This window comes from Macaca thibetana, chromosome 7, assembly GCF_024542745.1.
Source record: "Macaca thibetana thibetana isolate TM-01 chromosome 7, ASM2454274v1, whole genome shotgun sequence".
Lineage (NCBI taxonomy): Eukaryota > Metazoa > Chordata > Mammalia > Primates > Cercopithecidae > Macaca > Macaca thibetana.
Window position 1 is genome coordinate 160447737 of NC_065584.1, and position 14013 is coordinate 160461749.

Sequence of the window (14013 nt, forward strand, 5' to 3'; positions counted from 1 at the left end):
CCTGGCCCCAATGTCTCTCCAGGTGCTGGGCATCCCACTGCTGAGAGACATATCCGTGGCATCTGAAAGGTTTCAAGCCTCTAGGAGGCCTAGCTCTGCCAGCAAATTGCTTTGTGACTGTGGGTGAGTCACACCTCTTCTCTGGGCCCCTGATTGAATGCAGGGTCATGTGGGTGGGGGAGAGGTGAGGGCATCTGTGGCTCTGCTCTGCTCCTTGTCCCCGAAGGTTGGGATCAGGTGAGCCATGTGAGTGGTTAGCCCAGCTGGCACAGCGCCCCACGAGCCTGGATGTTCTGAGGAGGGCTGTTGGGCAGGGGGAGGCTGAGTGTAAGGGGGTTTGGGGTCACCTCCTCCTCCTGCCCCACTTAACTTTGCTTCTATCTGTGGTGAACTCCCACGTGTGATTTGGTGAACGCGTTCTGCCCATAGGGTTCTGAGATAGACCCAATAGGCAGAACACATTCAGGCAGATAGACCTCAGGTGTCTGGGTGGGAGGGAGCCTGGGGTGAGTCTGAAGGAAGTGTGCAGTGAGCTCTGAAGTGTCTGGGAGGGAAAGATTAAACCCACCCCACAGAAACTCAGGGCCTGGGGCCAGGTCAGCCTGGGCCCTAGCAGAGATCTGGGGCCAGAGCAGCCATCGAGAGCCCAGCCAGCAACCCTGGGGGTGAGGGGAGCAGGGGAGCCAGGGTGGGAACCCAGGAGAGATCTGGGTAGGAGGGGTGGTCAGAGGCCTCTTGGCTTGAGGGCATGTCTAAGGGAAGGGCATGTGCTACTGTTCTGGTAGTAGATGTTTGCTGGACATCTACTCTGTACCTAGCATGGGCACAGTGGTGGCTGGGCCAGGCTACACACGGCCTTAGTGGAGTGTGTAGAATTGAACGATGCGTACTGCAGGGTATGGGAGTCTGGGGCCTTCACCTGGGCTGTGGCTCAATAACCCAGGAGAGGAGTAGAGTTGGTGGGGTCCCAAAAGCACTCCCAGCACCAGGATAGCCCACAGGCTGGGGGCCATAGACCAGCATTCCTTCTGTGGGCAGGAGAGACAGTGTGGCACCTCTGTGGGACAGAAAGCTCTGGGTGTCCCCTGCCCTCCTTCCGACCAGGCCTGGCTGGCAGCCTGACAGGTGGCTTCTTTCTCCTCTCCTGCTGGCTGCCCTGCTCCTCCACGGGGGGCCCTGTGCATTACACAGGCACTGACCTGTGACGTTGGCCAGACATTTCCCTTCATCTCTTCCCCTGACAGGTGAGACCAGATGGGCAGGGAGGGGACAGGAAGGGAAGGAGCAGCCAGATTGCAGAAGGTGGGGTGGTGGGGCTACTGCCCTCTTCCCAGGGTTCCGTCTTTGGGAGGTAAGGATGGGAGTGGGCTGTTTCCTGCAGAGCCTCCCCATTGGATCAGATCTGGCTGCTGGTTCCTCTGCTTCCCTCTCTTGTCCTCACTGGAGTTCCCTGGGGAAGGAACCCATGTCAGAACCCATCCCTCCAAACCTGCAGCGGATGGGGACTTCGCAAGAGTGAGAGCTGAAGTGGAATAGAAAGCCCTGGGACAGGGCTCGAGGTCTGACCCTTCTTCCAGCTCAGCCACTAGCTCACTGTGTGATCTTGGTCTGGGCCCTGCGTCTCCCATTTCAGTATCCCCTAATTAAAGGGTGAGGGGAGGACTTCAGTCAGGACTTACACTGTGTCATGTGTCTTCTACTCACCAAGGACCTTCTTAAAACAGTCTGATTCAGCTACTCTGGGGTAGGGCCTGAAAGTCTTCATTTCCAACAAGCTCCCAGGTAATGCCCGTGCTGCCAGTTCATGGACTCCACTTTGAGCAGCAAAGATTTAGGCAACTCATCGAATTTGAGTCTGCAAGACACAGAGACTGTGTCTCTTGGGCCCTTTGCAACCTCACGAGGCATCAGAAAGAAGCCTTGGGATTAGCTCCAGGCTCTGGACTAACTGCAGACCTCAGGTTGGCAGGCAGGGGAACTCCCCTAGTCCCCTGCTGAGGCTGTGTTTGGATAGAAAAGTCCCTTCTTGGCCACTGGGCGATTTAATCCAGGGCTGTTTCTGTCTCTAGGGGCTCACAGGACATCTGGAACGTGAAGGAACACAACACAACCCACCAATTATCTCGGTGGTCACAGAGGGCCCTCCAAGGAGCTGACAGAGGGCTCTCCAAGGAGCTGACGCCCTTTGTGAGGCTAGCAGCCATCAGTTAAATACTATAATTCATTACACTGAGAATAGAAATGTAACCAGGATGTAGCTGAACATGCCCAGCTTTAGCTGCCGTTTGGCTGGGCCTTCCATGGAAAGACCAGCCTTCTCTAAGGAGAGGAGGAAGCAGACAGAGGCAGCGAGCGCTCCCACTCTGGGCTTCCCCTCCCTGACCTGCTCACACCACTGGGTGAAGGCACATGTCAGGGTTAGGTAGTTATTCACTGGCATGCCTGCGGCTCTTCAGGAAGGGCTGATTGGATTCCTATCTGCATCTTCCACTGCATTTTTGGCACAACATGCCCTTGCTGTTGCCTGACCAATCTTAGCGGTAACTCCACAGGGATGGCATTACCTATGAGAGGCCCTACGGTCAGAGTGGAGCTTTGTAGAGGAGCCCAGCGGGTCTGGTTCTCTCTCTTGGTTCCACCTACTTACCAGAGCTTCCTGACATGTTACGTTCAGGAATGGGAGATCCAACCAGAGATGTCTGGAGTTCTGCCCAGGAAGAACCTCCACCTCTTTGAGATCTGGAATCCTCAGGGCCTGGAGGAAGAGGCCAGCAGCCCTGGCAGTTCTCATTGGTCAGGGGAGTTCAGTATGGGGTGGCGGAAGCACTTCTCTAGCTTCCTATTGGGGGATGAGTGTGCCAGCTCAGTGGGCTCCGTGGCTGCCAGATCAACCCGCTTAAAGGGCTGGCTTCTAGTATGCAGAGAAGGGCTCAGAGGGAGCCCTTCTCTAGTTCCTGAGAGGTGGTAGGCAGGGTTTCTAAACTGGGGTCCTGGAGATCTGGGCCCCTCTGGCAACTCCTACCCTGTCCCCTTCCCCCACCCGTGGGCTCACTTTGCAATTCTGCTGATGTCAACTTGGGTGGCTTAATGGGCAGAAAATCCTGACTCCTTTGCTCAACTAGGCTAGCTGGGACTGCAGGGGGCCCCAGGTGAGACGCATATACTTCTGAAATTTGTGTGTGCCCATGCGTATGCGTGTTTTTCTTAAGTAGGTAGGTATTTATCTCTGTGTTGTGTGTCTGAAGGTCATGCATGAGCCTGTGTTCACATACACAATGGTGTGCACAAATGCACATTATGCATTTGTGTGTGTTTGCGTGGAGAGGGTCAGGAGCTCCCAAACATTCCTGAACACTTGTACACGGGTTGGGTGTTATCTCCAGCACCTGGGAGGAACTGGCTCCTTAAAGGAGGGGGATGGTGAGTTACTTTGTAAAGTAGAGACAAGCCCCTTAAGCCCTGGGGCAAGGGATTTACATAAACCAAGGCCCCACGTTTAGGTTGGGTTCTCAGCTCTGGTGAGCCAGTGAAAGACCCTCTCCCAGGTCCTAGCAGAGCTGCTGGCACAGTGCCCTGGGTGCTAGCCCACTGTCCCGCACGGGCTCAGAGGAGCTGGAACTGTGTCAGCTGGTGCCAGCTCCCTGGGGGCAGGGCAGGCCGGGCCAGGCTTTGTGAACAGAGTGTGTTCTCAGTCCTCTGGGGGAAATCGGAGACCAGGCCAGATCCTGCCTGATGGGTCTGTCACCCTCTTCTCAGCTTACACTTCCAGTGAAACTGGTCACCCTGGGTAGAGAGTTGCTCCAGATATCAGGGCCCTGGGGCTCCAGCCCGAGCTCCCGGGAGGGGAGGCAGATCATGGGATGTGGTGTGGAGATACCCTTGGCCAGGCCCCTGTCTGAGGCTGGCCTGGGGTGCCGGAGAGACCAGGCTTGTAGAAGGAACTGAATGAGCTCACACCGAGGCCTGAGCACAGTGAGCTCGGTGCAGAGGGATCTCTGGGGCTCTGGTCACCCTCCCTGGGGAGTCCTGCTTTTCAGTGTGGCAAGAAGCGCCTTGCTATGTAATGGCCCTCTTCCCCTCCCTGACTCTTAGTCTCCCCTGGGTCCTCTGGGGGCCCTAACAGCAGGATGTACCTGGTCTCCTGCCTGAAGCCTCTGAGAGGAGGACCTAGGAGGCTGGACACTGAGATGTGAGAGATGTCACAGGAGGGGCGGTCCGGGGCAGGATGGGGAGGAGCCTTCTCTCTTGCTCTCATTCCTGGTTCAGATGTTGGGGCGCAGGGAAGAGGTGACTCTGGTCCCCAGATGCAGGTCAGCTGCCAGAGGCTGGCCAGGGCTGTCCACCCACTGACCTGGCTGTGCTCAGAGGCCTCTCACGTTTCTCTTCCTCTCTTCAGTCTACTCTCAGGGCCAGGCATATCCCCTGGGACCCAGAATTTGTCTCCATTGCCCCCAACCCTGCGACACCCTCAAGAGAGGTCTAGAGGGTGGTGACTCAGCAACTCAGAGAGGGCCTTCTGGAGATGCCGCGGCCTCAGAATCCCTCTGTAACCCAATGCTGGCCTCTCAGGCCATGCGCAGGGATGCCTGGCTTTTCTGAATCCTTGCTGCTTCCTCTGGCTTGGAGAAGCAGCACCCTTGGTCCTCCTGTTGGGAGGGTGGAGACCAGCAGAAGCCTGCCTTGTAAAAGTTTCTAGGAGGCACCTATGGTGGTTCTCCTCCCCCTCCCCCTCGGTACCACGTCCCAGCCTTGGGATCCCCAAGTCCCCCCACTCCCTTCATTTTGCTGCTGCAACCCCTTCAGAGGTGGCTGGGGAGGAACAGGGGTGTGGAGGTCAAAACTCAGGCTAATAAATCTAGGGTGGGGAGCATTTATTTTAATTTTTGTCTTGAAGCTCTTTGTAGAGGACCTAGCCTTTCCCTACTAAACTGAAGGGGTTTGGTCCCATCACCCAAAGACTGGCCCACCTGCCCACACACGTGGGGGCACAGGAGGTCTGGGAGGCCCCAGAAGGTGGAAGTTCAGAGGTCTACCTGGCCCTCTCTATCCCACTGGCTGAGGCCAGGCCAGAGGGCCGACTCCAGGGGCCCTTTGTATGCAAGCCGACGCAGACAAAAAGGCCCAGTGCACAGTTAAGACACAAACACCACACAGCTGTCCAGAACCTCCAAAGCACTGTTTATCCAGGCTCCATGGAGCCAAGTGCCCCCAGCTGCCTGCCCCCTAGTCCTCAGGGGGGCACTGGCACTGCAGTGGCCTCGGCCTGAGACCCTCCATGAGCCCCAGCCTAGCCTGCTCCAAAGCCGCTGACACATGCATGCTTAGCCCTTGCCCCATCAAGGTGGGGCCCTGGGAATGAACTGGCTGCAGACCCTCCTCCATCCCACACCCCCAGGGGCTCCATCAGTCCTTGCTAGCTCAGCACCATGTTAAATAGCTTCCTCGCAATCTCCCTTAAATAAACCCATCCCCAGAGCAACCTACCCACCCTGCACCCTGATTATATTATTCTATTGGCTTATGCCTTCTAGAGTGGAGGCGCTCTCTCCTCCTGCCCTCTACTCCAAGGAATACCATCTCTGTGAAAAACCAGGGAGGAAAGTTTTTCTCTCAACTCTGGGGCAGAGACAAAGGGTGGCCTGGGTTGGAGTGGAAAAGCCAGGAATACCCTCCTCTGTCCTTTCCCTCCCCAGGGTACTTTCTTCTCCTTGCCCTCTTAGCAGCCTGGGTCAGACGTGACTTACCCAAGGTCACAGTCCCAGGACCCAGAATCATGACCCATGTGAGAGGTTACCCTGGTTTTGACAGCCTAAACCAGCTCCAGGGCAGGACTGAACTTAAGCCTGCCTCCACCGTGGCCCCTGCAGTTCTTCAGGCTCAGAGTGAGCCGAGGGAGGTTCCAGCTCTTGATTCACTCTGTCCAGGACCCCTGGGACTATCTCCCAGGACCCTCCACCCTTGGTGTCTCCAGGTCTCTCTTGCTCTGGGGATACTCAGACAGCACCCGGGCATGGAAGCAATGGGGCCCAGGACATAGGCAAGCCTGTCCCTGGCCCGATCAGCATCTGGGCCCAGGCCAGGCCTCACACCCAGTACTGGCCATTCTTAAGGGCAGGGTTGGGTGTCCGGCAGAACTGCAGCAGCTCTGGGTCAGGCTGGCCTCCCGGAGGGGGCCCCTGGCCAGGCACAGCTGTGAGCGGGATGGCCTGGCCTGGCTCCACCTTGCGAAAGGTCTCGGTGTCACCAGCCAGACCATTGCGGGGCTTGGCAGTCAGGACCTGGACGTCATGCTTGCCCGTCTTGTTGCGTTTTCGGAGGTAGAAGAGCAGGGGCAAGATGAGCGCCAGGAGCAGAAGGACCAGGCACACGGGGATGATGACACTGAACATGTTGGCCTCAAGGAAGCCCAGGAAGCCTCCCTTGGCCACAGCAGGCACAGGGCTAGATGCCATGGGGCCTGGCTCGCCTGTGGGGGTGCTGCTCTCTGGCTTCCCTGCTTCCGTCCGGGTGGCCTCGGGGACACTGAGCAGGGCCACGCTGTAGGGCCGGGCAGCATTGTAAGGCTCAGTGGCAAAGTCCAGGGAGGCCACAGCAGGTGGGACGCCCTGTGCCCACAGCTCCAGAGTGAGACTGTCGCCTGTGGGGCTGGGGGCCCTTCCCTCTGGCCTGCCCACCTCCAGCCCCAGCCTCCCATCCTCAAGGTCCTGCTGAGTGAACTGCTCCACCAGCTGGCTGCCCCCAGGCTCCGTCCTGGCTCGGGGCACACGGACCACGCGGCCATGCCGGGGTCCCTCCAGGAGGCGGAAGCGGGGCACACTGCCTGTGCGGTTGGCCAGCTCGCCAGCATCTAGGATGGTTGGGTCCAGGCGCAGGGTAGCACCCTGGGGCCATGGCCCACCTGCCCACACGTGCAGCAGAGCCCTCACAGTGATGTTCACTACGGCTGATGCGTTGACACCCCTAGCCAGTGCCAGGACTCTGAAGTGGTCATGAGAGGAGGAGAAGTTGGTGAAGGCAAAGACCACCTCGCCCTGGTCTATCTGGAGTTGGCTGAAGGCCGAGGCGGGCCGCCCACCCACCAGGAGATGCCCGTACTTCGGTCCCTGGATGAGGCGGTATGCTGCCTCTGGCTCCTCCCTATCTGAAACCACCCGGAGCTGCTGCTGGCTCAGTGAGGAGCGCCCCAAAGCTTGGGGCACCTCCAGGGGTGCCTGCAGCTGCACCTCGATGGCGGATGGTAGGATGTCCACGGCCAGGGACATGGGCAGCGGTGGGCTGGCCCCATCAGACATGCTCAGCTGGAAGACGCCTGCCACGCTGCTCCCGTTGGCCACGAAGGCCAGCCGCCCCAAATCCACATCGGCTTGCGTGAAGCGGGTCACGGGCCCCGGGCCACCACCCACCAGGCTGAGGAAGCCGTTGTGGGGTGCCCGCTGGACCTCATACTCAATCTCCCCAGGAGCTGAGTCTGGGTCCACGACGCTCAGCTGGGCCCGGGAGATGGGGGCGCGAGAGCCTCGGGTGATCCGGAGTGGGACAGAGGCCTGTGGCTGAGGGGGCCGCTCATTTACATCCCGCACCGTGATGGCAAAAGCCTCTGAGGTTTGGGGTCCAGCCACGGTGGCCCCTGCTGGCCCCTGGAGGTGGGCACGAAAGTGGAAGCCATCCTGTTGGGTACCCCCACCGCCGTGGGCATACACTAGCTGCCCTGCAGCCAGCTGGGACTGCAGGAAGTGGGGCTGCCCAGCGTGGAGGGGCTCCTCAGACACCAATAGCTGGCCCCGGCTGGGGAACTGCGTGACCTGGAAGAGCACATCATGCTCTAGGCGCTGGGATGATGGAACGCTGGCCAAGAGGTTGGAGGCATCCAGGGCAGCCATGGTGATCTTGGCCCGCTGGCCCTCGGGGACCCAGAGACCTGGGGGTGGGACACAGGCTATGAGGGTCCAGCCCACTGAGGGAAGAGCCATGGACCCTCAGCTGGAGGTGCCCCAGGGCAAGGATATGCCTCCCCCACACCCTCAAGCCAGGTCCTCCAGGGTGGGGCTCAGGGTTCCCAGGAGGACAAGGACTGTGTCCCCGCTCTGATGCCAAAGCTTCCCCACTCACCTTCCCTGTGACTTCCCAGGTTCTGGGGGCTGAGACAGGAGCTGCTGACCCTGGCCTTGTGTCCCTTCCTCCTGGGCCCTTCCCATTGTCCCTCCCCACAATCTTGCCAGTTCACCATGCTGTTCACCTTTGTTCTTCCAGAGGTGGCTGGGGCGCTGGGGACAGGCAGCCTCAAAAGACACAGCCACAGCAAGGGTGGCAGCCACGTCCCGGGCAGGTGGTGAGGACAGCTGGAGCTCTAGGGTATCATGGGCCTCCCAGAAGGGCTCGGTGGGCATCTCATGCTCATACAGAATATTCCCAGCATAGACCTAGGGGAGACACCATCGTGGGGTGAGAGGCAGGTCCAGTCCGGCTTGTCCAGATACTGAGCACTTTTGTCTCCTCAGGCCCCACTCTGGGCTCTCCTGGCTGTGCCCAGGTCTGTGCGTGTGACCCACTCTCTCCCTCACTAACTCAGTGGGTCACATCAGGCAATGCAGTGCAGAGCTGGGCTCTGGAGCCGGAGTCTGGGCTCAAACCCCAGCTCTGCCACCCTGGGGAAATCGCCTAATTTCTCTGACCTCTGGGGAATGCTCTCTAAAGCGAGTATGATCTGTCTGTGCTGCTCTCTTGAGACGGAGTCTCACTGTGTCTCCCAGGCTGGAGTGCAGTGGCGTGATCTCGGCTCACTGCAAGTACTCCGCCTTCTTGTGCACAGGATCTCATCCCCTCTTGCCTTCTGAAGCCCGCCCACCACCTAGTTTTTTTTTTTGTATTTTTGTCTTCTGTTAGCAGGATTTCTCCTATGATGCCAGTTTCCCCCCAGATGCATCATTCCCTTCATTATGCATTTATGCTATTCTTTTGTCTCACTTACATTAAAGCTATTTAATTATTATTATTACCATTATTGAGACACCGCAGTGGCGTGATCATGGCTCACTGCAGCCTCGACCTCCAGGGCTCAAGCAATCCTCCCACCTCAGTTTCCCAAGTAGCAGGGACTGCAGGCAGGTGCCACCATGCCCGGCTAATTTCTGTTATTGTTTGTTGAGACAGGGTCTCACTGTGTTGCCCAGGCTGGTCTTGAACTCCTGGGCTCAAGTGATCCACTTGCCTCAGCCTCCCAAAGTGCTGGGATTACACGCAGGAGGCACTGCACCTGGCCAGAGAAAACTATTCTTGACTTCACGTTTTCCATCAACAACACCCCTGCCCCTTTGCTTCTCTTTGCAGCAAAACTTCAAAAAGCATAGTTCACACTCTCCCCCAGGCATTCTTGGGTCTCTCTACCCAGGATTTTGCTCCCCCATCACCATATCTCCTTTTGCCAAGGGCACCAGGGGCCTCCGTGTTGTTGGATCCAGCAGTCAGCTCTCAGCCTCCTCTTATCTGCTCAGCGGCACTGACGCCACCAAGCAGCCCTTCCTCCAAGAGAGCCACGGACTCCGGGATACTTCAGTCTGGGGTTCCTCCTGCCTCACAGATTCTCCTGGCTGTTCCTCCTCTTCTCCCCAACATCTTATGGCCAGGTCTCCAGGTTCTTTTCTGTCTACAGGCACTCTCCATGGGTCCTTGTTCAGTTTCCTGGCCTTAAATGCCAGGTGTGCTGAAGACCCCCTTATTTGTAGCTCCAGCCCAGCCTGCTCTCCCCTGAACCCCAGACTCATGTTTGCAGCCGCCCCTGCGGATATCTAGTGGACATCTCAAACTCAACCTGCCCCAGCTGCACTCCCGATCGGCCCCACCTGCTACAGTCATCCCGCTTCAGAGACCATAGCTCCGTTTTCAAGGGCTCAGACCAAACCCTTGGAACCACCCTTGCATCCTCTCTTTCCCTCAAACCACCTCATCTCTCACCTGGATTATTGTAACAGCTTCCTGTGTCCCAACTGCAGTCCCCCACCCATTACATTTTGTTCTTAACACAGCAGCCAGAGGGAGCCTTTTGAAAAGGAAGATTATGGGGCTCTTTGGCTCACATAGTGCGGTGTCTCCCCATCTGTCCACTAAGTCCTGGCTGTGACCACATCACCCCGTGACCTCAACTCCCCTCACCTCCAGTCCAGCCACACCTGCTGTTCTATGGGGCTGCCTGCAGTTCAACACCAAAGAATATTCTTCACTCCAGGAAGAAAAGAGGTCTCCTCCCACTAAAATCAAAATGTGTTCTTTTGGCCTATCTTTTGTTCCCCACCCCTTTTTTTTTGAGACAGAGTCTTGCTCTGCTGCCAGGTTGGAGTGTAGTGGCGTGATCTCGGCTCACTGCAACCTCCACCTCCCGGGCTCAAGCAATTCCCCTGCCTCAGCCTCCTGAGTAGCTGGGACTATAGGTGCGCGCCACCATGCCCAGCTTATTTTTTGTATTTTAGTAGAAATGGGGTTTCGCCTGTTAGCCAGGATGGTCTCGATCTCCTGACCTTGTGATCCACCCGCCTTGGCCTCCCAAAGTGCTGGAATTACAGCCATAAGCCACTGCGCCCAGCCTTATTTTCCCCTTTTAGGAAACACTGGGAACTATTTTTCTTCTCAGAGAAAAACAGGACTTGCACAATAGTAACATGGAAACTTAACAGGGTCTTAACCTGTGAAGACTCTAGGAGCAGAACCTGGAGTAAGGGGAAGCAGGGGCCAGAGTAAGGGCAGCAGGGCCCGGGCTAAGCAGGGCCAGCCTAAGGGGAGGCAGGGCCCAGTCTGAGGTGGGGGCAGGGCCCGGTCTGCGGTGGGGCAGGGCCTGGTCTAAGGGAAGCAGAGCCTGGGCTAAAGGGCAGCTGAGCCCAGTCTGAAGAAGAGCCGAGCTATCTACATAGGGGCTAGCACCTGTTCTAAAGGAAGCGGCTGCTCCTCTGCTTTCACTGTAAGAGGGAACACAGGCCTTTTAAGAAAATGGGAATCAAGTTTTTTGTTTAATTTCCCAAAGGTGGCCGGGCGCGGTGGCTCAAGCCTGTAATCCCAGCACTTTGGGAGGCCGAGATGGTCGGATCACGAGGTATCGAGAGACGATCCCGGCTAACACGGTGAAACCCCGTCTCTACTAAAAAATACAAAAAAATACGAGGTGGCGGGCGCCTGGGTCCCAGCTACTCGGGAGGCTGAGCCCAGAGAATGGCGTAAACCCGGGAGGCGGAGCTTGCAGTGAGCTGAGATCCGGCCACTGCACTCCAGCCTGGTGACAGAGCAAGACTCCGTCTCAAAAAAAAAAAAAAAAAATTTCCCAAAGGTTATATGTTGACAATTAACTTCAAAGTATTAGCTGCTGTGTGCAGGCCAAATAAACACATCTGTGGGCCAAATCTGGCCCAGGACTAAAGAGCTGCCAGTGGCAACTTCTGGTCCAGGCTGAATGGTAGGCAGGAAGGAAATGGAGCCCCCAGGAGTGGGAGTGGGAGCTGATGCCTGGATACAGGAGCTCTGTGGGTGGGAGTGAGACTCCTGAGCTCTGGGGAGCAAGCAGTGTCCTCCGGTGAAGGAAATCCTGGACTCGCAGGCAGAAGTTTTGCCTCTTACTCGCCATGTGCTCTAAATAAAGTTACCCTGCCCTCCAAGAGCCTCCGTTTCCTTATCTGAAAAATGGGGACACCTGACCCCTTCCCTGCCCAGTTCAGTGTTGTGGGACAGGGCTGCTGTCAAGACAATCCCCAGTCCTGCCCTCCTCCCCGAGCGGGCCAGGTAGCCCACATAGCCTCTTCCCCGCTTTCCTGGGTGGCACTGCCAGCCTGGCCTCTGGTGCCAATTCAATCTAGTCCTTCATATTGCTGGGGCATGGGGAAGCTCTGAGTAACGTGGGACTATAGAGTGCGAGAGGGTTGCTGATGGCCAGGTCCCGTGCCCTTCCCATTCCTGGGCATTCTTGACAAAGGCTCCCAGCAACCGAGGGTACACAGCAGCTGTAGACACCAGCCTGATGAATATCTCATTGTGGGGAGGGGGCCATAGCAGGAGTGGGGCTCCAGGGAAATACAGAACCTGGCCTGGGAGGTGTTGATGTGAGAAGCCCAAGAAACTATTCCACCTGTCAAAGCCACCTCCTTCCAGATGCCCAAAGGCTCCCCATCTGAGCCACTTGCTGGGCGGGAACCTTGGCTTTGCACTTGCTGAATACCATCTGCGCCTCTCAGGAGGGAGAGTGCCAGGCTCAGGAGGTCCCTGCCCAAGCAAGGGAGCTTGGAAAGGGGGCTGGGGTGTGCTCTGCCATTTTTGAGGGCTGGCGGGGGGACCCCTCTGGAGGTACTTGGGGCAGTACCGCGTGCCGTGGCTCCTGAATGACAGAGTCGGCTTTGCGCCCCACAAGACCGCTCCCTACTCAGAACTCACTGTGATCATGTGCTGGGTCCAGATGCCCCTGCAGCCTCCTGGCGGGAGCACCACATGTGCCGCTTGCCTGGGATGGCCCTTGGAAGAGTCTGCCCCGTTCTGCCCTGCTATGGAACAACCCCGTTCTGCCTTCGGGAAGAGGTGTTCATTTAAGCGATGACTGGACTGGCCCCCATGGCACATTATCACAGAGTCTGCTGCTACCCACGGCTGAGAGCTCTAGTTCTTCCTAGTGGTCTCTGAAGCTACCAGGATGGATGAACGGTGGCTTCACCCTCTTGGCCGACTCAGCTGCCTTTCATCAGCTCATCTGCCCCTAGGATCCACTCTGCCTCTGGCTGGCACCTGACCCGAGCCCCAGGCTCACACCTCTGCCCACAGGCCCAGCGGCTACTTCACCTCCAACCCTATCCCCCACCAAGCACTGCCCCTCGCCAGCTACTGGGGTGCCACTAGTGCCCCCACATGGTGCTCCCTCTCCAGACCCTTGGGTCCGGCTGTAGCTTCCTTCTGGAAGCTATACCCCAAGACCCCAGCCCTACTCTGGGGCCCTGTATCCCCGACTTTCTGTATCCTTCTCCCTCCTTATGGAACATGAACTTGCCCTGCCAGCCTGGCAGCTCCTGGAGGGCAGGACACCAGGGCCTGGACCATGGCAAGACCGGGAACGTCTGCTGCCAGTGATGCTGGAGCTGGCACCCATGTCCACGTGATGTCCATGGCACCGCATCCACCTGAGGCTGGGGGTGTCTGAGTGGTGGCTGCAAAGTGGGGCCCTTACCTCTGCCTGAGTGAAGTTCACCAGGGCCTCCCCTGTGCTGTCCTGCTGGGCATGGAACAGCCGGCCTAGCTGGGGGCCCCGCACCACACGGTAGAGCAGGAGCTGGGGGTCGGTGCCTGCGCTGGAGCTGGCTCTGAGGGTCTGACTGCTGAGTGGCTGCACGGACCCTGCCAGAGGCAAAAGGGGCTATCAGACTTTGACTGGGAGCCAGGCCCAGGCCTGTGTCTGCAGAGAGGCAGTGTGACCCTGGCGTGCCACCCTCAGCTCTGCCCCAGCTCCTGGCACCCAGGAATGCCCACGATCAGCACACCCACCTGGGCAGACAGTCAGTGTCCGGCTGCCCTCCAGCGAGAGGAGCACTTGCTTCTGGGCCGTCACTCGGAAGAAGTGTCCAGAGGAAGTGTGCTCGCCATCGGAGAGGCCGAAGCGGAAGCCTCCATCCAGGGTTCCTGGGGACAGGGGCATTGGGTCCAGCTGGCCCGAGCTGGCTCCCCATCTCAGGGCAACCCTGTGGGCAGCAGGAACCTGAGGCCCGGCCCTCAGCACCCACCTCTGTGTGAGAACAGCACGAGTCCGCCATCCAGCTGGGCCTGCGTGAAGCTGCGCACCTCGGTGCCCGGCGCCGCCCGCAGCACTACCCGTCCGTTGCTGGGCTGCTCGATGGTGTAGACCAGATCCTCGGACCCAGAGTCGCCGTCCGTGCTCCTCAGAACCTCCGCAGGGATGGGCGCAGTGGCCCCCTCCCACATCTGGGGACACAGGCCTGTGAAGGTTCTGCCTTGCCCTGCTCACCCACCCCTTCCTCCCTGGCTCTGGGCTGCCACCAG

General features: G+C 58.2%; 2 protein-coding genes across 2 annotated transcripts in view; both read right to left on the reverse strand.

Moving 5' to 3' along the window:
• SNUPN (snurportin 1) overlaps nt 1–14013 on the reverse strand; it is a 214281-nt gene that overhangs the window by 70667 nt on the left and 129601 nt on the right. The gene's annotated exons all lie outside the window — the stretch shown is intronic.
• The window catches only part of CSPG4 (chondroitin sulfate proteoglycan 4), a 41121-nt gene continuing 31964 nt past the window's right edge, over nt 4857–14013 (reverse strand). The window contains exons 6-10 of the mRNA XM_050799821.1: nt 13737–13935; nt 13501–13635; nt 13187–13353; nt 8237–8420; nt 4857–7918 (exon numbers count right to left, since the gene is read on the reverse strand). Of these exons, the coding sequence (XP_050655778.1) occupies nt 6084–7918; nt 8237–8420; nt 13187–13353; nt 13501–13635; nt 13737–13935 (2520 nt within the window). The 3' untranslated portion in view covers nt 4857–6083. The remainder of the gene's footprint in view (nt 7919–8236; nt 8421–13186; nt 13354–13500; nt 13636–13736; nt 13936–14013) is intronic.